This window comes from Solea solea, chromosome 7, assembly GCF_958295425.1.
Source record: "Solea solea chromosome 7, fSolSol10.1, whole genome shotgun sequence".
In the NCBI taxonomy this organism is placed as follows: Eukaryota; Metazoa; Chordata; class Actinopteri; order Pleuronectiformes; family Soleidae; genus Solea; species Solea solea.
The window spans coordinates 28415774-28437542 of NC_081140.1; the positions used below are offsets into that span (position 1 = coordinate 28415774).

Below are 21769 nucleotides of genomic sequence, written 5' to 3' on the forward strand. Positions count from 1 at the left end.
ATGGGCCACTACAGTATGTTTTTGCCTCTTTATATTATTTAATATGTCAACATTTAATATTTAAATAATATATTTTGAGTTTTTTGTGTGTTGCGTTAGAAGGGCAACTCAAAAAGGATTTACTTTTGTGTCATTTGTTCCTCCACATCTACAGTTCTCGTTCTTCCTCTTATGTGCAATATTAATGCAATTTTATAAAACAAATTGTTCAAATTAGCTCGTAAATTAGACTAAACATGACATATTTGAGTTAATGGAGAATTAAATTAGTGAACAGTGACTGTGTTGGACAAATTACGTGAAATGGAAATGTGTAAATGTGACCCTTTTTCTTCCATTTCTGTCATTTGCATATTCACACAAACTGTTAAGCTTTGTCATTTAAAGTGTAGAATCAAAAATAAAGTTATATCATGGCAATTTATTAAACATAACAGTAAAAAAATGTCTGTACAAATAAACAAACCTATTTATGTGTACATGCGACTGATTTAATGTGGAGCAAATATGACGCAAGTTCTGCTAAAAGCTGTTAACAGTAAAAGTAGCATGTGATTTTGTGGACTTAAGTGTGAAATGTAAAAAAAAAACAATACAATTGCACAGCAACACAAACCACAAGTAAAGTTGCAAAAGAACTGAACCTTTTTATTTTTGGACTCGACGATCAGACGGACGCTGAACTTCAGACCATTCACACATATGAGTGACAGTAAAAAAGTAGAGTGTAAGCACGGGATGATGCTAAACGGGGCGGGGGAGGGGGGGCGTCGTCAGAATTAAATATAAATCGTACAAGACAAATAATATCTGCGGTGTAGCCTACGTTTGGCTTCCATCAGCTGGATTATTAAGCCCTGACATGATCTCTGATCCGTTTGACACAGGCTCTGTACCTCTTGGCTCCTGGTGGAATTATTTAATTACTCTTTTTTTTTTCCATGTAAAAAACAAACAAACAAAAAAAAAAACCCACCAGGCTGAACATAAGCGCATTTCCCAACTTGTCTCATGTGTCACTATAATGTAAACATGGAGTAAACATGTTCCTTGGCCTGTTATTAGTGTTCAGTTTACTCATAGTCACATGTTGTGTGTGGCTCAGATAAGCGACATTCGCCTCTGCTGCGTCTCCCCGACGAATAGAGCTTCGTTAGCGGACGTCACACGCACGCACGCCACCAAAACGACGCCATTTTAGCAGGAAGCGGCTCCGTTTTACACCCACAGACAACACATATATATGAGGTGTCTTCACAAGATGGTGGATCGATGTTGGAACAGGACAATGAAACAAACGGAAGAACATTAGATGCCACTTTTTATCAGGTTTGATCTGGAGTTAACATCCACATTCAAAGCTTCCCGCTTGGCAGTTAAGGGAGAAACTTAAGGGAATGGTAACCTACAATGACTGTCGCATAACTGATGTTAAAGTGGGCGTATGTAAAGTATTACTGTATGTTAAGAGACACTGACATTAATATAACCTTTAATTTTATTTGACAAAGTCAGGGGCGCAATCGTAAGTTTCCCCTTAAGGTTCCCCTTAACTACCGGGAAGCTAACTCCAGTGTCGTTACAGACTCCCACACGAGATAACGTTAGTATCATGGCCCATGCATTGGGCGAGGGGAAGAGAATTTAGACTTGTAACTGAAGGGTCAGTTTGAATCCCTGCCAGGTTAAGGGCTGGGGGTAGCCCTAAAGCAAGGCATCCAATCCCTATTGTTCACTATTAATTGGACACTCTAAATTTACCCCAGCCACAGGGTAAATGGCTGGAAATAATGTCCAATACGGCTGTTTCCTTATGAAAAGCAGCAGGGGGCAGCATAAGCATCAGTTATATCCAGTCTGTCAGGTTCTGTGGTCATATTTCTCTTATCTCCGTGGAAGTGACAGTGAACTCCTTTTGCTTGAATCCGACACTGGTACCGTTCATTTTTTCCTGCCAACATGGCCGACGACCTGAGCAAACAATGAAGTCCGGAGCTCTACAGTTTTAGTGATGTGTTTCAAAGCTACAGAGGCGATGGAAAGGAATTATCTGAGCCACTGGTTAACATACACACAATTGGTATACAGTATAGTGAGTAGATTTAAAAAAAAAAAAAACAACAAAAACAAAAAACCACAATCTTTGTGGGCGCGAGTGCGATGATGCTTTTTCGTAAAGTCAGATCAATCCAAGAGCCTGCTCTGAAGGAATTCATGACTACTCGAGACCGTTAAAATCGACGTATTGAGGATTCTGGGGAACCACGTGAACGGTTCGCCAGGACGTGATGGATAACGGTCAGGAAAAGTTACGCTCACATCACCGCATGACCAAAAGGCCAGGGTTTTTTGTTGTTTTTTTTTTTGGGGGGGGGGGGGGGGCAAAGAGTCAAAGTGTCTTGTTTTCAGGCCAGCTCATGTGCGAGAAGGCTTCAGTTCTTTAATGTAGGGCTGCAACGATTAATTAATCACCAACGATTTTGACAAACGATTTATCGGTTTGAGTGTTTTCTGGTTTCTTTGCTCCATATAACAAAAAAAATTCCTTAAAACTGAATCATTTTGGTTTGTGGACAAAAACGACTTGTGAATTAATCCAAAAAATACTCAACAGATGAATCCATGATGAAAATAAAGGTGAGTTGCAGCTCTACTTTAACATGTTACAATGGAGTAATGATGACATCACATAACATGAGCCGGGGCGTAAATCCCAGCGAGATGTAAACAGTGACATTTAGGCGACATAAACATACAACATTAGTTGCGAGATTTTCTGCTCTCCAGTCGTTGGTGTGACGCCAGCAGGGGGCGCCGCCAACAAACCATGTCCCTCTATCTACAACAGTGCTGTATTAGTGTGGCAAAAAACATGCGATTATAGAAAATAAGCATAAGTTATCAATATCAAGGGAGAGTAAAAAATACAATTGGAAAAAGATATTCTGTAAATAACCTTTTTAATTTTTTTTTTTAAACTATACCGACCTCCTATGGCTCTGCTGAAATTAAAACATGAACGTTATTTTTTTTTTTCCCCGTTTCTGTGACCGCAACCGAAAGTGATTCCGAAAAGTTTAAGACCATATCACACACACACACACACGCACACACACACGTACATGCACCTGCACGCCGACTCTGCCACATCCAAAGACAGAGGCTGAAGAAGACGGGATTATCCCCGCGATTCAACACTGATAACCACGCGATAATGTTCGAGGGGGGAGTGGTGGGGGTGGGGGTCGGAGTCAGAGACTGAAAACACATCCAGACACAAACAGAAAAATATGGACTTTTGTCAAAGCACCTTGAAAAAGTATGATTCATCAAATCGTCACGCTGGCCATTTGAGGAAGGGGGCGCTGTGGCGCACCGACAAACGCCTCTCATTGCAGTTTTGTCAGAGTAGGGATGCACGATGTTCTCTCCACGACATCCGCCTCTACGACGAAAACAGTAGGCAGAATACGCTGCCAAGTCCTTGACTTCAATTCTAGCGCCCTCTATAATTACTATTTTGTTGAAATAACAAGAGACTTTATGACCTCTGCAGTTGGGCGCAGGGGAAAACACACACACACACATCTAAATATAGATGTATATATATATATGCCCAAGAACTCCCAATTTATTTGCAAAAACAACATTGTGCATCCCTATCTCAGAGCGTAAACCGAAAACGTTCGGCTCTTCTCGCTTTCAACTGCGCCCCCAAAAATTCCTCAGCACAAAATGTGGCGATTCATCATCATTTACGTAGTACGGCGTTAAAATGACAGAGACAAACTGCAGCTGGCGTTAATTCTTCAAACTGCTGTTCTGTTCTCCTTATTTTTGTTGTCGTCTTCCTTGTTAAACAAAAAATTCTGCAGCACTTTCACTACAAATATATCCTTCCCCCGAAATGAAACCACTGTACAAGCTTTCTCTTTGGCTTTGTAGAAGTTCAGAGGAGGACAGACACTTCTACTTGGTCTACACGTTTAGGGGAAATAATAATAATTATAATAATAATAATAATAATAATATATAAAAGAAAAGAAAGAATAAACACGGGTATGTCTACGGTTGAATTACAAGTGTTTTTCTTAAATCAGTGTGGTCTTTTGTTTCTTTGCCTTTGCGACGAAAATAATTCGGAGAGGATTAAAAAAAGAACCAAGGCGAGAGAATGCGTCTAAGAACCCGATCAGACCCGGCATCAACATCCGCCCGCAGATATACAATCGTATGTGCGTCTCCTGTGACCACATGTGATCACATCTGGCTTCCTCCCGCCCAACCTCCCACTCCGAAGCCTCAATTTTCTAGATTTGGCCAGACTTCGGAAAGTAGTCACCTGCAACCAGGTTCCTATTGGACGATACCATCTGCTGTGCTTCGTCTACTTTCCCTCTAAAATGTGAACAAAGCCGACATCATGTTCTACTAGTCCAAAAATGTTTACTGTCCCCCCAAAGACTTTCAAATGAAGCTTTTCGGAAATGACAGCGCTGCTCTACGTGGTATTTTACTACATAAACAGGTTGAAAATTAAACTGTACTACATGGATGCCCAGTTTACCGTGAAACAAATGCTACTGTGAGAAGTGCTATGAAAGGTGAAAGTAGTCGTTCCGTCTCTAGACTTTTACCTCTCGTCTGTACTAACGACCTAAACATAGCGATATATCTGCTTTGGATGTCGGGGCCAGGTCTGTTCGGAGTCTGCGATCCGGGTTAACGCGGATTTAACGTGGATTTACGCGGTTTCTCGCGAGCACTGATTTATAGAACAACTCGGACGTTTACTGGCGTCAGTTAACCGACGCCCGTCTAAACTTTCCTCGTGTGAACGTTTGGGGCCAACTCCACACGTAGGAGAATAATTGAGTAAAAACAAAAAGTGCCTTTCTTCTGGAAAGGGGGAGGGGGGGGAGGGTGAGGAGAAGAGGGGACATTTTCCGGGGTGTGTTCTGGATAGAAAGACTTGTTCCATGGTGGGAGGAGAAGTAAAGTAACTCATTGGGCAGAGAAAACCCTTTAAAGACAGCACCAATCCACCATTTTTCCCTCCTCGACTGTGGCGGAGCCGAGCCTCTGCACGCCGTGTCACAGTCCTGCAGGTGACACGGAGCAGACGCCGCAGCTCGCCTTCACTGTCCTGCAATATAATAATCATCTGTATTCCATTTTTAATAAACTTAGTTGTATATAATAAAGTACAAAAATATTAGAGAACATATACACAGTTTGTTTTGTTTTTGTCATTATTGTAGTGACTGACTGCTCTGCCTGGTTTTTGCTGAAGCGTACGTTTTATCTTTGTGCTGGGTGACGAGGAACTGAGCAGGCCTCAAATGAAGTGGACTTCTCCTTTTTCTTTCTTCTTCTCCTTCTTCTTCTTCCTTCTGTTCATATCGTGGACGTCCGGTCCATTCCATCTGAGGACGAAAAGTTATTTTAAAAGACGTCGACAGTCATAAAATATATATGACGCGGTTCACGTCGTATCCTTGGAGGAGGAGGAGGAGGTGTTTCGCCGCTGAACAAAGTTATTGATGCCTCCGTGCGCGTGTCCATTAATCTTTATTTTCAATGCCTTTCATGCTTTTTATATGGTGGAGTATATGACCTGTCAGTGCGCTTGGATCTTAAATTTATGAGATACATTTCTGGATAAACGGCAGCTCATTCTACAACCTGAAAAACACACCAAACTGACAGAAATATGAATTTCTTCACGTTTCAGGCACTGTTTAACCTTTTCCCTGGTGTTATAGAAGTTAACACAGCTAAATATTTACATTTTCCAGATGTTAAATGGGCAACTAATGGTTAAATTCACTTAGTGCCCTCCTAAAATATTTCTATGCTATATGAGGGAACAGAATTTGCATCTGTTTGCATGGAGGGAGGAATGTTTTACCAATGATTGACAGTCTGTTTACAGTGTTTGTCTCATTGTGTCCGTATTACATATGCTGATGGTGGTGTTGTTGTTGCTGTATAAGTTGTTGTTGGTGGTGTCAGACTTTTATTTAGCGGAGAACACTTACCCCCTAAGGCATGCTCCGTCATACTGAGGCACAGTGACTCCAGCGTGGGGTTGATCTCCAGGTCAGTACCTGGAACTTGGCATTCTGTGGAAAAATGAGGGGGGAAACTGTGTTTTATGTCACTGCAATAATAATTAGAACCATTTTTGTGATATTTTCTGGTTTATTTGCTCCAGATAACTTATGATATGATAGAACTTACATATAGCATATATCATTAAAAGTGAAGCGACCAAACAAGACATTTGAGAACATCATCATTGTTTAGGTTTGGGAAACACTGATTGACATTTATCAAGAATTACATTAATGCAAAGTGCGCTTATGCAAACGTATCGTCTGCGATACGCTCGGTGTTAAAGAGATAACATAATTCCTCTGTTTTTATTTAAGCCGCATTATTAAATCTGTTCAATATCTGGACAAAAATAAAAAAAACAAGACTTTCTCAGAAATGGAAATGATGACGTTCTTAAATGTCTGTTCATTTTTAACGATTTCTTTGTTTGAATGGAGCAAAGAAACCAGAACATATTCACATATAAGAAGCTGAGAATTCAGAGAACTTGTTTGAAAAAGGTGACACTGTACCTTGCTGCTGGAACATGAGCATGGTTTGTGGGGACGTGTGGACGGGGAGTGAGTGGGTTCGCTGCACAGTACTGCGACTCTGACTCGGCATGCTGTTACTGCCCCCGGGGTTAGCAAACCATAAGCTCTGTAGAGAGAGGAAAAAAAAACAACAACAAAGTTCTCATGACTCCACTTCTTCTCCCTCCAGAGCATGGAGTTCTGGTTTTATTTATCTTTGAAAAGGATAGTTAAACTAAATGTTTCATGCTATGATAATGCATTACTAACCCCTGCTGTCATGTGTGTTGCTATGAATTCAAATACAAAAGCTGCTTGGTTTTCCATTTCTCTCCTCTTTAGAGGCTGCGTTCACACCAGACCTTCTTCACTGAACCCTGGTTTGCTTGCTCACAAAGTCCGGTTGGTTTGAGGACGTGTGAATGTGCAACTGAACTCTATCAAAGAAGCGAACTCTGGTCCGCTTAAAAACGCAGGTTCGCTTCAGGTGAACCAAATTCAGGAAGCAGACTACAACACAGGGCATTGTGGGTAAACACAAACAAACGCACGTGTAGGACGACAGCCGGGAGAAATGTCTGAGCCTGTATATGTGTCGCATGTTCACACAAAACGATGTTTTGCTCTGATGTTAGATGAGTGAGTTTTCTTGTTCATTGTTTGTCTTTGTCTTCTTCTTCAGTAATTCTTGATGCAGCGCCGCCTCAGGGCGAGGAGGGGAATACCTTATTCAAAAGGTTCAGGGTTTTTTTCATTAAAGTGCGAAAGTAAACTCGGACTGGCTGAATGTTGAACCGAGTCCCCAATCGTACCGAGTCCAGCGAAGACTATCAGGTGTGAAGAGAAAACGATTTCGAATAAATATCTAATTGCGATTATTTTGACAGGATGACTAAAGATGATATGATATCAGAGGGAATAGTAATTTTTATGTCTCAATAAAACAAAGACGTTCTATTCAGTCTGTAGAATAAAATGTGTAATAATAATTCATCTAAAATGATATTTTGACACACATTTTGGCTTGAAGAAATATTGTGTCTCCTGCGATTTGAACGATTAAAGTTTTGATGAATTGTTCAGCCCTACTATAATGTAAACTCATTAAAAATGTCAACATGTGAGTTTTTATCCACAGATGTGGTAAAAGACAAGATAGGGAAAAAACATGAGGTTCAATTTCTCTCAATTCCTGCTTTAACTTGTACTGAGACGCATTGAGAAGAAAATTTAAATGGTGTGTTTTTGTAAATGGAAACTGGGCTCGTAAGTGGAGGGCGCCACCTACTGTTCATCTCTGTGAACTCTCAATATTCAAATCTACATTTTCTTTCACCAAATCTCTCATAATTCAGTTAAAATTTGTGCTAATTTTGTTAAGTGTATCGATATCAGTCCCATGCTGGTCGAAATTAGTTAAGTTAAAGAGTTACAAAAGTTGATACAATAAAAGAAAAAGCCTTTGTATCACATGTTTCACGACGCACAGACTGTAAAAGTGTGAATAAACATCAGCAACAGCATTTTAGCCGAGTCGTGCTGTGGCCTGTTTATAGGAGAAGAACATTTGTTACACAGTTGTGTTTGAATAAACACCAGTGTGTTAATTCACTGGACTGGTATCAGTATCTGTTGATACTCGAGGTTGTGATATTGGCATCATCGAGCCACTCCAAAGTTAAAACCTCCAATGATCCAATGACAATGAACACACTTACTTGTCTCCCCTGGCCTGCGAGCACAGGATTAGTGAGTGTGTGTCGTGGTGACACTCCACCAATGCCACCAGGACTCAGAATATTTATGCGTCCAGCTGGAAGCCCGCGAGGAGTCATCTGAAACTGCCGCTGCCCTCGCCGTCCAACACTCCCACTCACACTCACAGAACCTGCTGTGGGGAGGGAGTTGGACCCATACGTCCAGCTGGAGTGGAGAAAAAATAAAACAGACATTAGAAAAACTACAACAGTTTACCTTAAATATAAACTTCACTTCTTTTCTTGCACAAAATTCAAGCACTTTCAATGACCCATGTCTGTTTTGTCTGTGATTTTCAAATAAACTTTCAAGGACCTGTGGGAACCCTGTTAACAGATTTTGTCATGTGAATGTAAGATGGTAACTGCTATACGCAGGCAAAGTTCTTTACAGAACGTTCTTCTGGATCCAGTGGCTAAAAATGTAAACATTCCAGGAGTTTTGGTGGAGGTCAGTGGAGTCTCACCCTTTCTGTCGGTACACAGGCATGTCCAGCATAGCTTTCCGAGGGAAGAGGCGGAGCAGTTTGAGCACCTGCTGCTTCCAGGAGACCAACCTTTTCTTATGAGTCTCTGTGAAAGCCTGACACACGGAGAGAGAGGGAGGGAGGGAGGGAGGGAGGGAGGGAAAAATAGATAAATGATAGATTATTCATGTTGGTGCAGTCAGGGTTCATACTAAGGCTGTAAAGTCCCGGGTGACTGGTCGATTAATCAGTCGATACATTCTGGTTCGACTCAAATTCTGATAACTTTTTGCCGTGTTAATTTTATACAGTCTATGGTTAATTTGATTTCATCTGGAGGAATGTACCAAGTGCTAACGGGGGGGGGGGGGGGGGGTTCAGAGCACCCCTGTTCCACAGATCACAGCGTGTCTGCAGAGAACTCCCCCCTTGTTTTCAGTATTTTGGATTTGCCCAACCCACAGGAGACAGAGAGACTACAGAACGTCCAGTGGTTTTATTTCATTTTGAGCTACAGTCAGTCCTCCTCTAACATCCATGTCAAAGACATCGGCAGGTTGGCAGCATGGCGATAAAAAAGTCAAATGCAAAGTTCGCCAGCAACAGTTTGCATATCGCAGCTCGACATATCATATAAAAACGGTAAGCTAACTTGTCTTTGTTATGTTCCTCCGTCCGTTTTGAGTACATGATCATATCAGAATTGGCATATTTCAATGTTTTGGTCTAATAGTCATTGATTCGTTCTATAACTGCAGGCGCACTCGCCCGCAACAATGGCAGCGATCTATTTGTGTCTCCTATGTTCACTGTCGCTCTGTGCGAGGACATGCATGAGAAAAATAATCTAAATATTCCTCTATATATATATATATTTTCGGAAATCATGCGCTATGATATTGCGCAGATGCACGTCGACCATGAATTTCTTTGGTTGATTAAAGCCCTAGTTCATACGCATTCCCAAATTAAATTCAAGCACCTCGCATACATTATTCATACAAAAACACACACACTCAAATTTACTGTTTGTACAGAAAATTGTCTCGCATTCATCATTCTGACAATCTGACACCTGAAAGATATCAAAATGCTGCTAAACCGCTTGTTAACTTCAATATTTAATCAGAAAATTTAGGGATGAAATTAATAAGAGCTGCTGCAGAGTGAGAAAGAAAAGTGATTTAAGTGACTTTGATTTTATTTTATTTATTTTTTTAGACACTGTTGATCTACTGGGATTTATTTTACGTGCAATTTCAAGCACTTTATCCAAAATTCAAACACTTCAAAACAACTCTGTTTACAACACTGGATGTTTTTTTTTATCAAATTAAAGATCTCACCTCATGTGCCAGACACTTCTCAATGAGTTGAAGGTAACAGCTGATATTCTCCTCATCTGGTCTGGAGACCAGCAGCTGGGTGCAAACTAAAGCAAGACATAAACACAAAAATACATCGACATTAGGGCGTCAATTATTTTCATTTATTCATAATTTTTACTCGATTCGTCGTTTGGTTCAGAAAATGTTGATCAGTGTTTCCCAAACCTGAAAATGACGATGTTCTCAAATGTATAGTATTATTATTATTATTATTATTCAGTTTAAATGATTTCTTTGTTATATGGAGCAAAGAAACTAGAAAATACTAAATTTTAAGAAGCTGAAAAACCAGAGAAACTTGTTTTAATTAACAAAAAACAGTCAAACTGATGTTTCAGCTGATGATCACGTGAGTGTGTTCACAAAGGTAAAGATAAAACTCCAACATATTCTCACCTTTTCCCATGACACGGGTGAACTGTCCGGGGATGTCGCCCTCTGAGATGGGCGTGGCTGTCGTGTCTCCATCACAGGGGGGTGGGTTGTGGGACTGGAAGCCCTCAGAGACTGAATCTTTGTCCACTCCCGTTTTCGTGACGTCTGAAGAGGAAGAGGAGCAGGAGGAGATGGCGTCTAACTGTGCAGCGCTGGGCGGGCTGTAGGTCTTGATGGGCGTGGTGATGATCTGCTGCAGCTCCTGAAGGGCGTTACGGAGGTTTCCGCCTTCCAAGATGTCCTGACAAGAGACAACATCGCGATGTATCAGCCTGACAGAAGTGCTGATTTGATTTACATTGCGATATCAACGATCGAACCCAGGATCCAAACATAGCTGAAGCCCCGCCCCGTACACTAGAGGATCATTTGCCAGACTTCAGTCCCGATCTGGTCTTTCCGACAACCGTGGGTGTCTTCTGATTTCAGGCTTTGAACAGATTATCTGGACAAATGATCCTGTAGTGTGAGGGACTAACAGACGTGATTTTACCATCATCGGACGCATCAGCGTAACTTGTAAAAGCCCAGTTGATCGCACACGCACACACACCGCTTATATTCTGAAGTCACGTTAAATCACGCTGTGAGTTTCTGTGAGATCCCAAAACCCTGGACTCTCTTCCCTGAAAAAGTCCTGAGTCTCGACTGGATCGTCTTGTCTGTGCTTTTTTAGGATTAAAACATTGAAAATCGTGTGGGGCAGACATTTTCAGTCTCATTCATTAACTAGTAATAATCTGTATTAACATCGGGCGTAAAAAAAAAAAAAAATCAGTATCGGCCCACCCTTACTTCTGACGCCGACAGGATTTGTCATGCGTGCGTCTCATTACCGTAACTCCTAGACCGTTTGTGATACCTAGAAAATTCAAAGACTATGGACTGGTGATCTGTCCAGGTTGTGACCCCGCCTTTCGCCCTATGTCAGCTGACATATGTCAGAGACTCTCATGTGGAGGATAAAGTGGTAGAAGATGGATGGATGGATACCGAAAAGCAGAGAAATAGAGCTTGCGCACATATAATTGTCATTATGGTAGAACCTCAAGATTCACCAGTGCGTCACATGTTTGTGACATCAGCTTCTCAGTGCTGTAATTACTGAACAGGCATATAACTGCCAGATGTGGAAAGTGAAAGTTATCTTGGAAAAAAGCAGCAGATGAACTCACTCACTGAACATTTTCTGACAATTCTACAGCCGTGAAATCACCATAAATTTCACAGATTATCATGACAGGGTTAAACACAAAACACTGTTTTGCAACACGCTCATGTTTGAGTTACCTTTTCTAAAGACTTGAGCACACTCTGCCTCTCTCGCAGTTTCTGGATGCTCAGCGCGATCTTGTGCCTCGCTCCTTTAGTGACGTTCTGAAACAAAAACAAAAGAATAACAAGATGGCATGAGAAGCAGGAAACTCACTGGGCAATTTATATGGTTTCTAAATAACAAAGCTAATCACCATCTGTTTGATTAAAGCCAAGGGGCAGAGGCAAAATCACAGCATTTATATGTGTGAGTGGTTTGATATAACTGTAGGGTGTGCTGCTTCATTTCATGGCTCATTGAGAGTTGATGTATCATCAGGTTTGAGGACATTAATGTTCGCAACTGATGAGGAGGGTGGAATAACCACAGCCCCGCCCCCCACTGTGTATGTGAGGGAGGTGGGATTTTTTTTACCAATCATTTTTAACTTTACCAATATCACACAAAATAAAACATACAAATAAACAAACCACATGAGTTATAATACAAATAAAAGGAGGGCTGCAACTATTAATTGAGCATATATCAATTACTAAATGAATCATCAAGTTTTTTTTAATAATTAAAATGGGTTTCTGTGATTTAACAGCTTCTTAAATGTGGATATTTTCTAGTTTCTTTGCCCCATAAAGCAAAGAAATCATTCAAACTGAATCATTTTTGGTTTGGGGAAACAGATCAACATTTTTTGAAATATTTCTTTGCCAAAAAATTAATCGATTAATTACACAAAAATACACAAATTGCAAATAAAACATCGATGTAGTAATTTAAAAACATTGTGTTGAAATATAAGTGTTGTTTGACAGAAATCTAATTTCCATAGAGGACCCGATATTGAATCATAAAACCCACAGACTGATCTTTGAATATTGTTGTTTCCATTTCCTGTGTGCAAATCTCATGAGACTTGACTGCAATCGTGTAACTGTGATTTAACAGCTGAGTACGCAGATTTGTTCATGACTTCACCGTCCACGGTGTCAACAAGAAAATAACATCACTGTTGTCTTCTTCTGATAAGCAAAGAGGGCTTGCTGCACTCACAGCGCCCTCTGCTGGACAACTTGTTAATTACACTAAAATGTCTGTTGGTGATCATAGGCTGGATATTTTCAACTTGAACCGGGTTAGAGTTGCACTGTCATCATATTAAATAAAAAGTGCATTAATGTCACTAATTTGGGTACATTTTTTCAATGTAAGTAATATTTTTAATGATGCACCAGATTAGAGAGCCACATTTTTTACAGTTTACGAAATAATTCTCTTTCATAACCAAATGAAAATGGTATGACTGAAATATCTTTAATTGAATCAAAGTCAAATCCCAAATTGAATCAAATCCAGCTAGAAAATCAGCAAACGCAGCCCTAAATTAAACACATTTAAAACTTAATAAAGATAAATAGGAAACATCGAATAAAACCGTCACACACTATGATTCAGAGGTATCAAACTCAATTTTAGTTAAATAAATACATGTTTTATGTTGACCTCCTAATATTCCATATCAAAATAAAAACTTATTCTTTAAAATCTTGTGCAATATCTTCACAAATATCATTATTGCGATGTCATGATGGAATATCATCATATTTATAATACCCCCAAAAATGTGGACTATGACCTGACCCACTTGACGCTCCGTGGTTGGAATTTGAGCTTGAGACCCCTTTAGTGAAACTCATTGATGGAAACTAGACCATAATATGACACATTATGTATTAAATAATTTAAAAAGGGAGGGTTTTAAAAACCTGTGACTCAAGGTGGTGCTCTGTGAGAATCATCATCTCCTCGTAGGTCATCTGGGAGAAAAGCGATGCATATTTGTGAAGGCGGAGACTTTTCAGCCACGCGGGAACATCTACAACAAACACACACAACACGCCACGTTACATTTCAGATCAACAGCTGCACTTCTCTCTGGCGACAACAGGTGATGAACTTTAACCTTTCATGCCGCTGCCGTCCTCCTGAAAGGTGTTGCGAGCCGAGCCCTGGTCTTCTGTTTGCTCGCTGCCCGAGGACGCCACGCTGCTCTGAGGTGAGAGCGGAGCGTGGTCCGTCGGGATGAAGTTCTGTCGTCCCCCGATGTCGTCCTGACTGATCCACTCTGAGCCGCAGGCCTGAGGGCTGGAGGGAATAACTGACATGGACTTCTTCAGAGGACTAGGCTGCATATGTCCACCCAGACCTGAGGAGAGGAGAGAAGGAATCGAGAGATGAGAGGAGACCAGAGGTAGATCGATTAATTAGGCCATTATTTACCATTTTTTAGTAATTACCTGTTTATAATCTGAGCTACACAGATCATATACTGTACATTTCATCAGTTTTTTTTATGTTTAACAAAGGATGTGTAAAACAATCATTTTCAAATCAAACCTGCAAATTGAATCAAAGCAATTAGCAAATGGCAAAGGCTGCAATTTAATCAATCTATTTTTGATTGCCTGCTCTAGTTCTGTGCAAATTATAAATGCATTAAATAAACATTACTTACAATTCATTTCTTTAAGATCTCACTCATGCCTGAGAGTACAGTAGTTCATATTTTTCATGCTTATTCATTTCATATAGTAACTATTGAACTGAAGATTGACTTGAATACAGATATGATTCAATTTTAGGCTGATTCTATGTATTTTAATTTTTATTTAACAGCATCAATTTAACTTGATACCTTAACATCAGATAGAGCAGCAACAGTTGTTTTTTAATAATTAAAACAATCTCAGGTTTTTCAGCTTCTTGAATGTGAATTTTGTTTATCATTAAAAGTGAATCATTTTGGTTTGTGGACAATCGACAGACTCATCTCATCACCACGCCATATCACAATATAACAATATCTAAAATGTATGATCTTTGTCGGACTGTCACTTTTTCAAAAAATCAACTTCAAACAAATTTAGTAGTTTCTTTGAATACATTCTAACAAACACACATCCCTCACACTGCCGTCGCCGCTCCCCGACTACACCACAAACGTCACAGTTTTCATTAAATTATTAAAATTCTCATAACCGTTACGTTATTATCAGAAGTGCTAGCTAGTTAGAGTTCTCTAAACTGAAATCCCTGACAACAGGAGAAAGCTCTAGCAGCGATTCAATTTGAAGAGATTGGAGTCTCCCTCGTGTATAGCCTTACATATACAAAATGGTGTCGCTGCTGATACGGTAGGAAACCTCACATGCGACCTCTGCTGGACTGGTTACTTGAATTTTGAATAAAAAGGTGACAGCCCCACTCTCTTTTCCTGTGTGACTACATTATAGGATATCAATAAATGGTCGAGGTGTAAATGTGACTGAGAAAAGTCACCTGTGTTATTGCTGTTGATGGGAGACGACATCCCGCCCGGGAACGGCATGTGTCCGTTCTGGCCAGCGGGAGAAGTGCTGGATGACGGGGACTTGTCGTGCCAGGCGTGTCCGGGCTCCAGCGCCTCGGCGGAGCTGGGCCACTCGTCCGAGCCCTGCCGTGGGTGGTACGGGCTGGAGGGAGGCCGCGGCGTGTAGCCACTGGACAGGTGCTCCTCCAGGTGGTTCAGCCACATGGCCAGAGAGGTGCGGTCGTCCAGTGTGGTGGCGGGGTGGATGAGAGCGTAGGACAGCAGCTGCCTGCTCTCTTCCACAAACAGGCTGCTCTCTATAGTGTGACTCAGCACTTTCTGCAGCAGCTTCATGTACTCACATTTGGCCTCGCTGTTGCGCGGCTGCAGCAGAGGCAGGTGGGAGAGCAGCAAGGAAACCACTTTCTCTTTCGGCTCCTGGTGCCACTGGCTGACAATCGCTGAGAAACAAGGAAGAAAAGAGGGTTTCAATGACACATTTAAGCTCTTATTGCATAGTTAAAGTCCCTGTAAATCAAATGCTTAACACTTTATATATGTTAGAAAATAATGACTGAGAACATGTGAAATGAATTATTGTGGAAAAAAGGCTTTAAAACTGTTTCTCTCCGGTCTTAAAAAAAGTTGTTTGATACCAGAGAGTTTACGTTAATATTCTGTGCAAACACAGCAACTAACCATTATTTTCTCGATTAATCGTTTAGTTGTTTGGTCCATAAAATGTTGATCACTGTGGAGAAAATCCTGGAAGTTTTGTCCTAAAAACTATTCAGTTTTAATGTTTTCTTTTTCATAATGAGCAAAGAAAAAAGAACATATTCACATTTAAGTAGCTGAAAACTCAGTGAAACTTGATTTAATATTAAAAAAACACTCTAATTAATCAATGATCAGAATAGTAGCAGGTTAATTTAGTAATCAATCAAGTAATTGTTTCAGCTCTACTTCAGTTAGCATCAAAAGATGTTAACTTTCTGTGGTAATGAAAAACAACAATACAATCACTGGTGATTGCACTCAAACAAGTTTTCTAATTTAAAAACTTTCCCAGGTATTTCAGGACCATGGGAATCCTGGTAAAACTCTCATGTACCTGCATTGTTGGCCTCGGCTTCAAGGATGTGGATCTCTGTGCAGTCTGCCAGCCAGTGCTCGAGGCAGATGTGCAAGAAGCGAGCCTGGGTGCGGGACACCCTCTTCAGGAGGGACAACAGCGCCACCGTCTGTTCACACTCATTCCAGCCTTTGAACCAATCTGTGAGGATACCGACCTGGTCTCGGAACATCATGGCGTGTCTCCTTGGGTAAGGAGAGCAGGAATGTGTCTTTGGGGAGGGGCTAGTGAAAAGACTGCTCTCTCAAACACAACAACAGGATCAGTCCCGCTCCCCGCACAGCAGGGGGCGCACTGGCAACAGTCCTGGGATCCCCTCAGACTGGACCGAGGGGCCCTCACATGGTTCAGGTGCAGGAAAAACTACGCGCCTGAGCGTCGTGGTGGTGAGCGTCTTCTAAGAAGAGAGACTGAGTGTGAGCGTCAGGTGTCGCTGGTGATGAAACAACCAGGAATCTTGCGTCTTTCTTTTTCACTCTTGCATGTTCACAATCACATCATCCATGCCCTAAGAAAACAACAAACACAGAAAAACATAATTAGTACATAACTGACTAACCAGGGAATACTGACGGGCAGAAGTATTATTCCTCGTCTGCAACTAATGATTATTTTGGTCCATTTTGGTCTATTTTGGACATTTAAAACGTTAAATGTCAATCAGTGTTTCACAAATCTGGAAATAATGACCAGTTTTAATATTTCTTTGTTCCATGGAGCAAAGAAATCAGAAAACATTCACATTTAAGAAGCTGAAAAACCAGAAAACTTATTTTACATGTTTACTTAAACCGACTAACCAGTAATAGCCCAAAACTGATGCTTGTAGATAATTTTTATATTAAATTAAATAAAGACTAAAATGCATGGAATCAACATAAAATCATGTACCAATAATTAATCACTTCTCAATTTTTTACCTGATTTAAATTTAAGATAAATGGTTTATAAAAATAGCTGTCGATTAATTTAGTGACTGGTAATTCAAAGACTAAGCGTTGCAGCCCCAAAGTAGTTAGTGTGACTATTCATAATATAATATAATTATAATGTAAAAAAAATAATGTTTTATAAATGATTGCATTTGTAGGAACACATTCTTCAAGAATATTCAATAAATATATCGCAAAATAATGGGATACCATATGCAAAACAACACACTGTAAAAAATAACATTGTTGTGTGCATAAACAATATATAGTTTTCTTTGTCTAGTGAGTAAAGGGGAAGTAGTGGGAGAGGGTTAAATGGTAGAATGTCTGCTGCCAACCAGTGGTCGGAGACTTAAATATAACACAAAACACCAATCCCAACACTCGAAAATCAATTTCAAGGGAGCGGAAACACCGCTCAACATTTTTCAACATAATTTATCGCATGGTGCAATTCATTTGTAGTCAGAATTCTGAATTTCCAGCCCAGAAACCGGGTGCAACCTCACCAACACAAACATGGGATTCCAAGCTGGCTGCTGCCGTACAAACACTACCTCTAATTATACTATCATATTTGTTCCACCAATTAAATTTTAAATGTACATATGGGTTGTAACTAACGATTATTTTGAATCAAGATTATTTTCTTGATTAATTTAATACATGTTCATCCACATAATGTCAGAAAATGTCTTGTTTTTGTCCACAAACCCAAATTATTGACTTTTAAGGATTTTTTTTATTGTTTTGTGGAGCAAAGAAACCAGAAAATATTCACTTTTAAGAAACTAAAAATTATACCAAAATACCATAGCACATTGTTATAGACTGGTATTTTTAGATTTAATGTATTTTGTGTTTCAGACTTCTTAACTGGAACATGGTGAAATCAGAGCAGACGTCACTCCCAGTTCCGAGTTCCAATGGAATGCAGCATTAGTTGCAGCCCTACACTCTCCCTCATCTTTAAGTTGTCAGAATTACTACATGCTGCTGACTTTTAGCTCTACCTGCAATTGTTTAGTCATATCCTGCTGCTGCTTAATGTTCTGTTACTGGACTGCTGCACATGTATACACTTACTCACATTGTAATTGCTGCTTAATGCTGTGTTGTTTCCTCATGTTGGCCAATACATGCTTTCAGTGTGTTACTGCCTGTGGGCTCTTACTAATATTACAAATTCTTGTGTTTTTCCTGTGTGTTTTCTTCCCCAGTCCTGTCGTTTGCTTTGTAGCCTTTTCTATTGTTTTCCTGAGTTAATTTAGCTCTACAATCAATAGAAACGTAGCTAAATTGTATTCATGTTTACCGTGATGCTGCGACAATTACTAAACTAATCACCAACTATTTTGATAATCAATTAATCAGTTTGAGTGATTTTTCAGCTTCTTAAATGTGAATATTTTCTGGTTTTCTTGCTCCATATAAGGAAGAAATCGTTAAAACTGAATCAGTTTTGATTCAAAAACAAGACATCTGACAACATCAGTATTACCAGGTTTTAAGAAACACTGATCAGAATTTTTTGACAATTTGCGAACTAATAAACAATTACTCTATTAAACGAGAAAATAGTAGTTGCAGCCCTGGTTTACTGTTTTACCAAAAAACTAGGGATGCACGATATAACCGGGCACAATATTGGTATCGGCAGATATTGGTTTTAAAATGAATTGTCGAATATCTGCAAATATGACTAATGACTTGGCTGATTAGGCCACTACATCCTTGATTTATATGCTGGCAAATTTATATCAACATCTACTGCGACATGAGAATGAAAAATGTGTTAATCTCACTACAGAAAAGACTAAATGACTTCTGGACACCGAGATAAACATGTAAACCATATATATGTGTGTATGTGTGTACATATAAAATTGGTATGGCCAAAGCACTCCCTATACACAACAGGTTACTCATGCCACAAGCAATATATATATGAATATAATAAACTTTTCATAAGTGCAATATGCATATACAATATCTTGTGTTCAATCCTTGTTTATACTGTAAATATCATGCCCATACTGTATATATTCATGTACATGTTTTATTTAACCCTTTATAGTGGTATTGTTAATATCTTTCTATGTTGTACTTTCAAATATGTGGAAGTGCATGTTTATTATTCATTACCTTTATCTTTACAGTCTTTGCTACTGTGACAACGTAAATTTCCCCACTGCGGGACTAATATAGAACTTAAAGGATCTCCTCTTATATATATAGGCATACCAGATATCTGTAAAGAGTCCAATATGTTGCATCACTACACAAAATAATGTCTGTCACTCCAATAATAGTATTTGCGTTTCTGGGGGGCTGCTGTAACACCAGGCCATGAATTACACATAAATATTCTGCAATATTATCAGAGATTAAGACAAAGTAAACACTGTCAATGTCAAATAAAGCAATAAATACAGCTGAATGAGTAAATAAACTCGCTGACAGAGCTGTAAATTGTACCACCTGTGACATACTGAGCTTTAAAACACTGGATTATGAGGGTCTGACTTCAGGCTGCAACCAACATACTATTACTACTATCACTGCGAGCTTTATTAATTTAAAACAAGGCGAATATTTGTAGCAGAAGTATCTTAGCATTAATTAGCTGTTAGCCACATTTAGCTCTGTCGGCCTCTTTACTGATGAGGGGATTCGGGATTTGTATTGTTTTTCGTTGACGCTGTTGCTGCTGCTCCTTTTCTCCGCCTCGTACTTCACCCACAGCGGCACGAAACACCAGCGTCAACCCGCTGTTAAACTGCTTTGTTGACAGCGGGTTGTACATCGACCAACTACGTTAACTTATTGACCTGATTAATCACAGTAAAACACACACAAAGGCTTTGTTGTTTACCTTTTGTCAGTTGTCACTGGTTAGCGAGCTAGGCTAACTTGCTAACGCACAGCTCGACGGTGGGGCAGGGACCGCTAACCTCTTAGCTTAGCGGGTGTTGCTAACAGATGCTAAAAAAGCGCTAGCTCAGCCGAAAGAAGCGTAGATTTGGATCCCGCGCGTGGCGGCGCGTGTTATTCCTTTACAGCGACACGATCCGGCGATGTCACGCAAACCATGGTGGGCAAATGTGCGCCCAAAAATGTTTTTTACAACACAGAAAATAAAAGAGTGTACGCCTGGAGAAATCTTCTTCGATTTTGAGGGTGACGTAAGACGTAAGCGCGACGTCATCACGTCCGGACTGTACGTCACGTCGTTTTCCGCCAACAGTCTGGACAATAAAAGAGACAGAAAACTGATGTTTGGGGAATATTGTTTTTGCGATTTTTAATCAGTGGAGGTTATTTTTTCATTAATTAAAAACTTTCTTATGTATAAATCTTAGTTGATATGGAATTCAGATTAAGTTACACTTTTTCTGCATTGTCATCATTATGATGAATAAAGAACAACTGCACTGAATGAAATGACTTTTACAAATCCAGAAACAATCTGGTGCACTGACGATGAGAGAATTAAATGGTTCTGTACAATAAGTAAGTGTATACATCTGGAAAGTAGTGTAAAAAAATTAATTACACAAAGTAATTTATCAAGAATCAAGAATCAAGAAGTTTTATTGTCATTATGAGACATAATGAAATTTTTGCAGAGAATCATGTCGAATTATTTGTAATTTATGTTCTACCCTGGCTGTTAGGACTGGCTATAGCAATAGATCATATACATTAAGTTTTTTTGTAATGTCTAAGATACAAAGTTAAGATAAGATAAAATATGTAATTTTGGATAAAATGAAGTCGCTTTGGATAAAAGCGTCTGCTAAATGACATGTAATGTAAAGATAAAATAACTTAAGATAAAATAAGTCAAGATATGTTAAAATAAAATAAGTTAAAATAAGTCAAGATATGTTAAGACATAAATTTAAATAAGTTAATTTAAGATAAGATAAATGTCAAGATAAAATAAGTTAGAATAAAATAAGTCAAGATAACTTAAAGATAAAATAATGATAGTTCATGATCTTTAAAAAGTGGTCTAATCTGATCTAATATGGTCTCATGTAATGTAATGTAATCTAACCTGACCTGGTTTTATCTAATCTGAACGTCTACAAAATGCAACTGCTGAAAACATGGGTGAGTGGTGAAGTATCATGTTTTCCAAAGGATTGATGACACTTTATGGTGAATTTATTGAAAATTATTCCCCATAAATATTCACCAAAATTATGCAAAAGCATATTTTGTAAAGCTGATTGTTTTTTCGTATCGTACACCAGTAATATTTACAGGTTTGACGTCACTACACTGTGTTGTAGTGGTTATCGAAACAAAACTCAAAACAATAGTGGATTAATTAGGTAATCAATCACTTTAAAAGAAAAACATTTGACAACCAAGTTTCTTAAAAAACACCACCTG

At 39.4% G+C, this 21769-nt stretch overlaps 1 protein-coding gene across 1 annotated transcript; it reads right to left on the bottom strand.

The window, feature by feature from the left end:
* Nucleotides 1-622: 622 nt before the first annotated feature.
* On the bottom strand, nt 623-20565 carry LOC131462482 (protein Smaug homolog 2). Its single transcript, XM_058633737.1, has 13 exons — nt 20241-20565; nt 16413-16941; nt 15289-15759; nt 13913-14155; nt 13716-13825; nt 11970-12056; nt 10641-10920; nt 10203-10288; nt 8857-8972; nt 8351-8555; nt 6633-6759; nt 6042-6125; nt 623-5426 (listed from the first exon to the last, which is right to left on the bottom strand). The coding sequence occupies exons 2-13, from the start codon at nt 16606-16608 to the stop codon at nt 5398-5400; spliced, it is 2034 nt and encodes a 677-aa protein (XP_058489720.1). The 5' UTR covers nt 16609-16941; nt 20241-20565; the 3' UTR covers nt 623-5397.
* Nucleotides 20566-21769: the final 1204 nt, after the last annotated feature.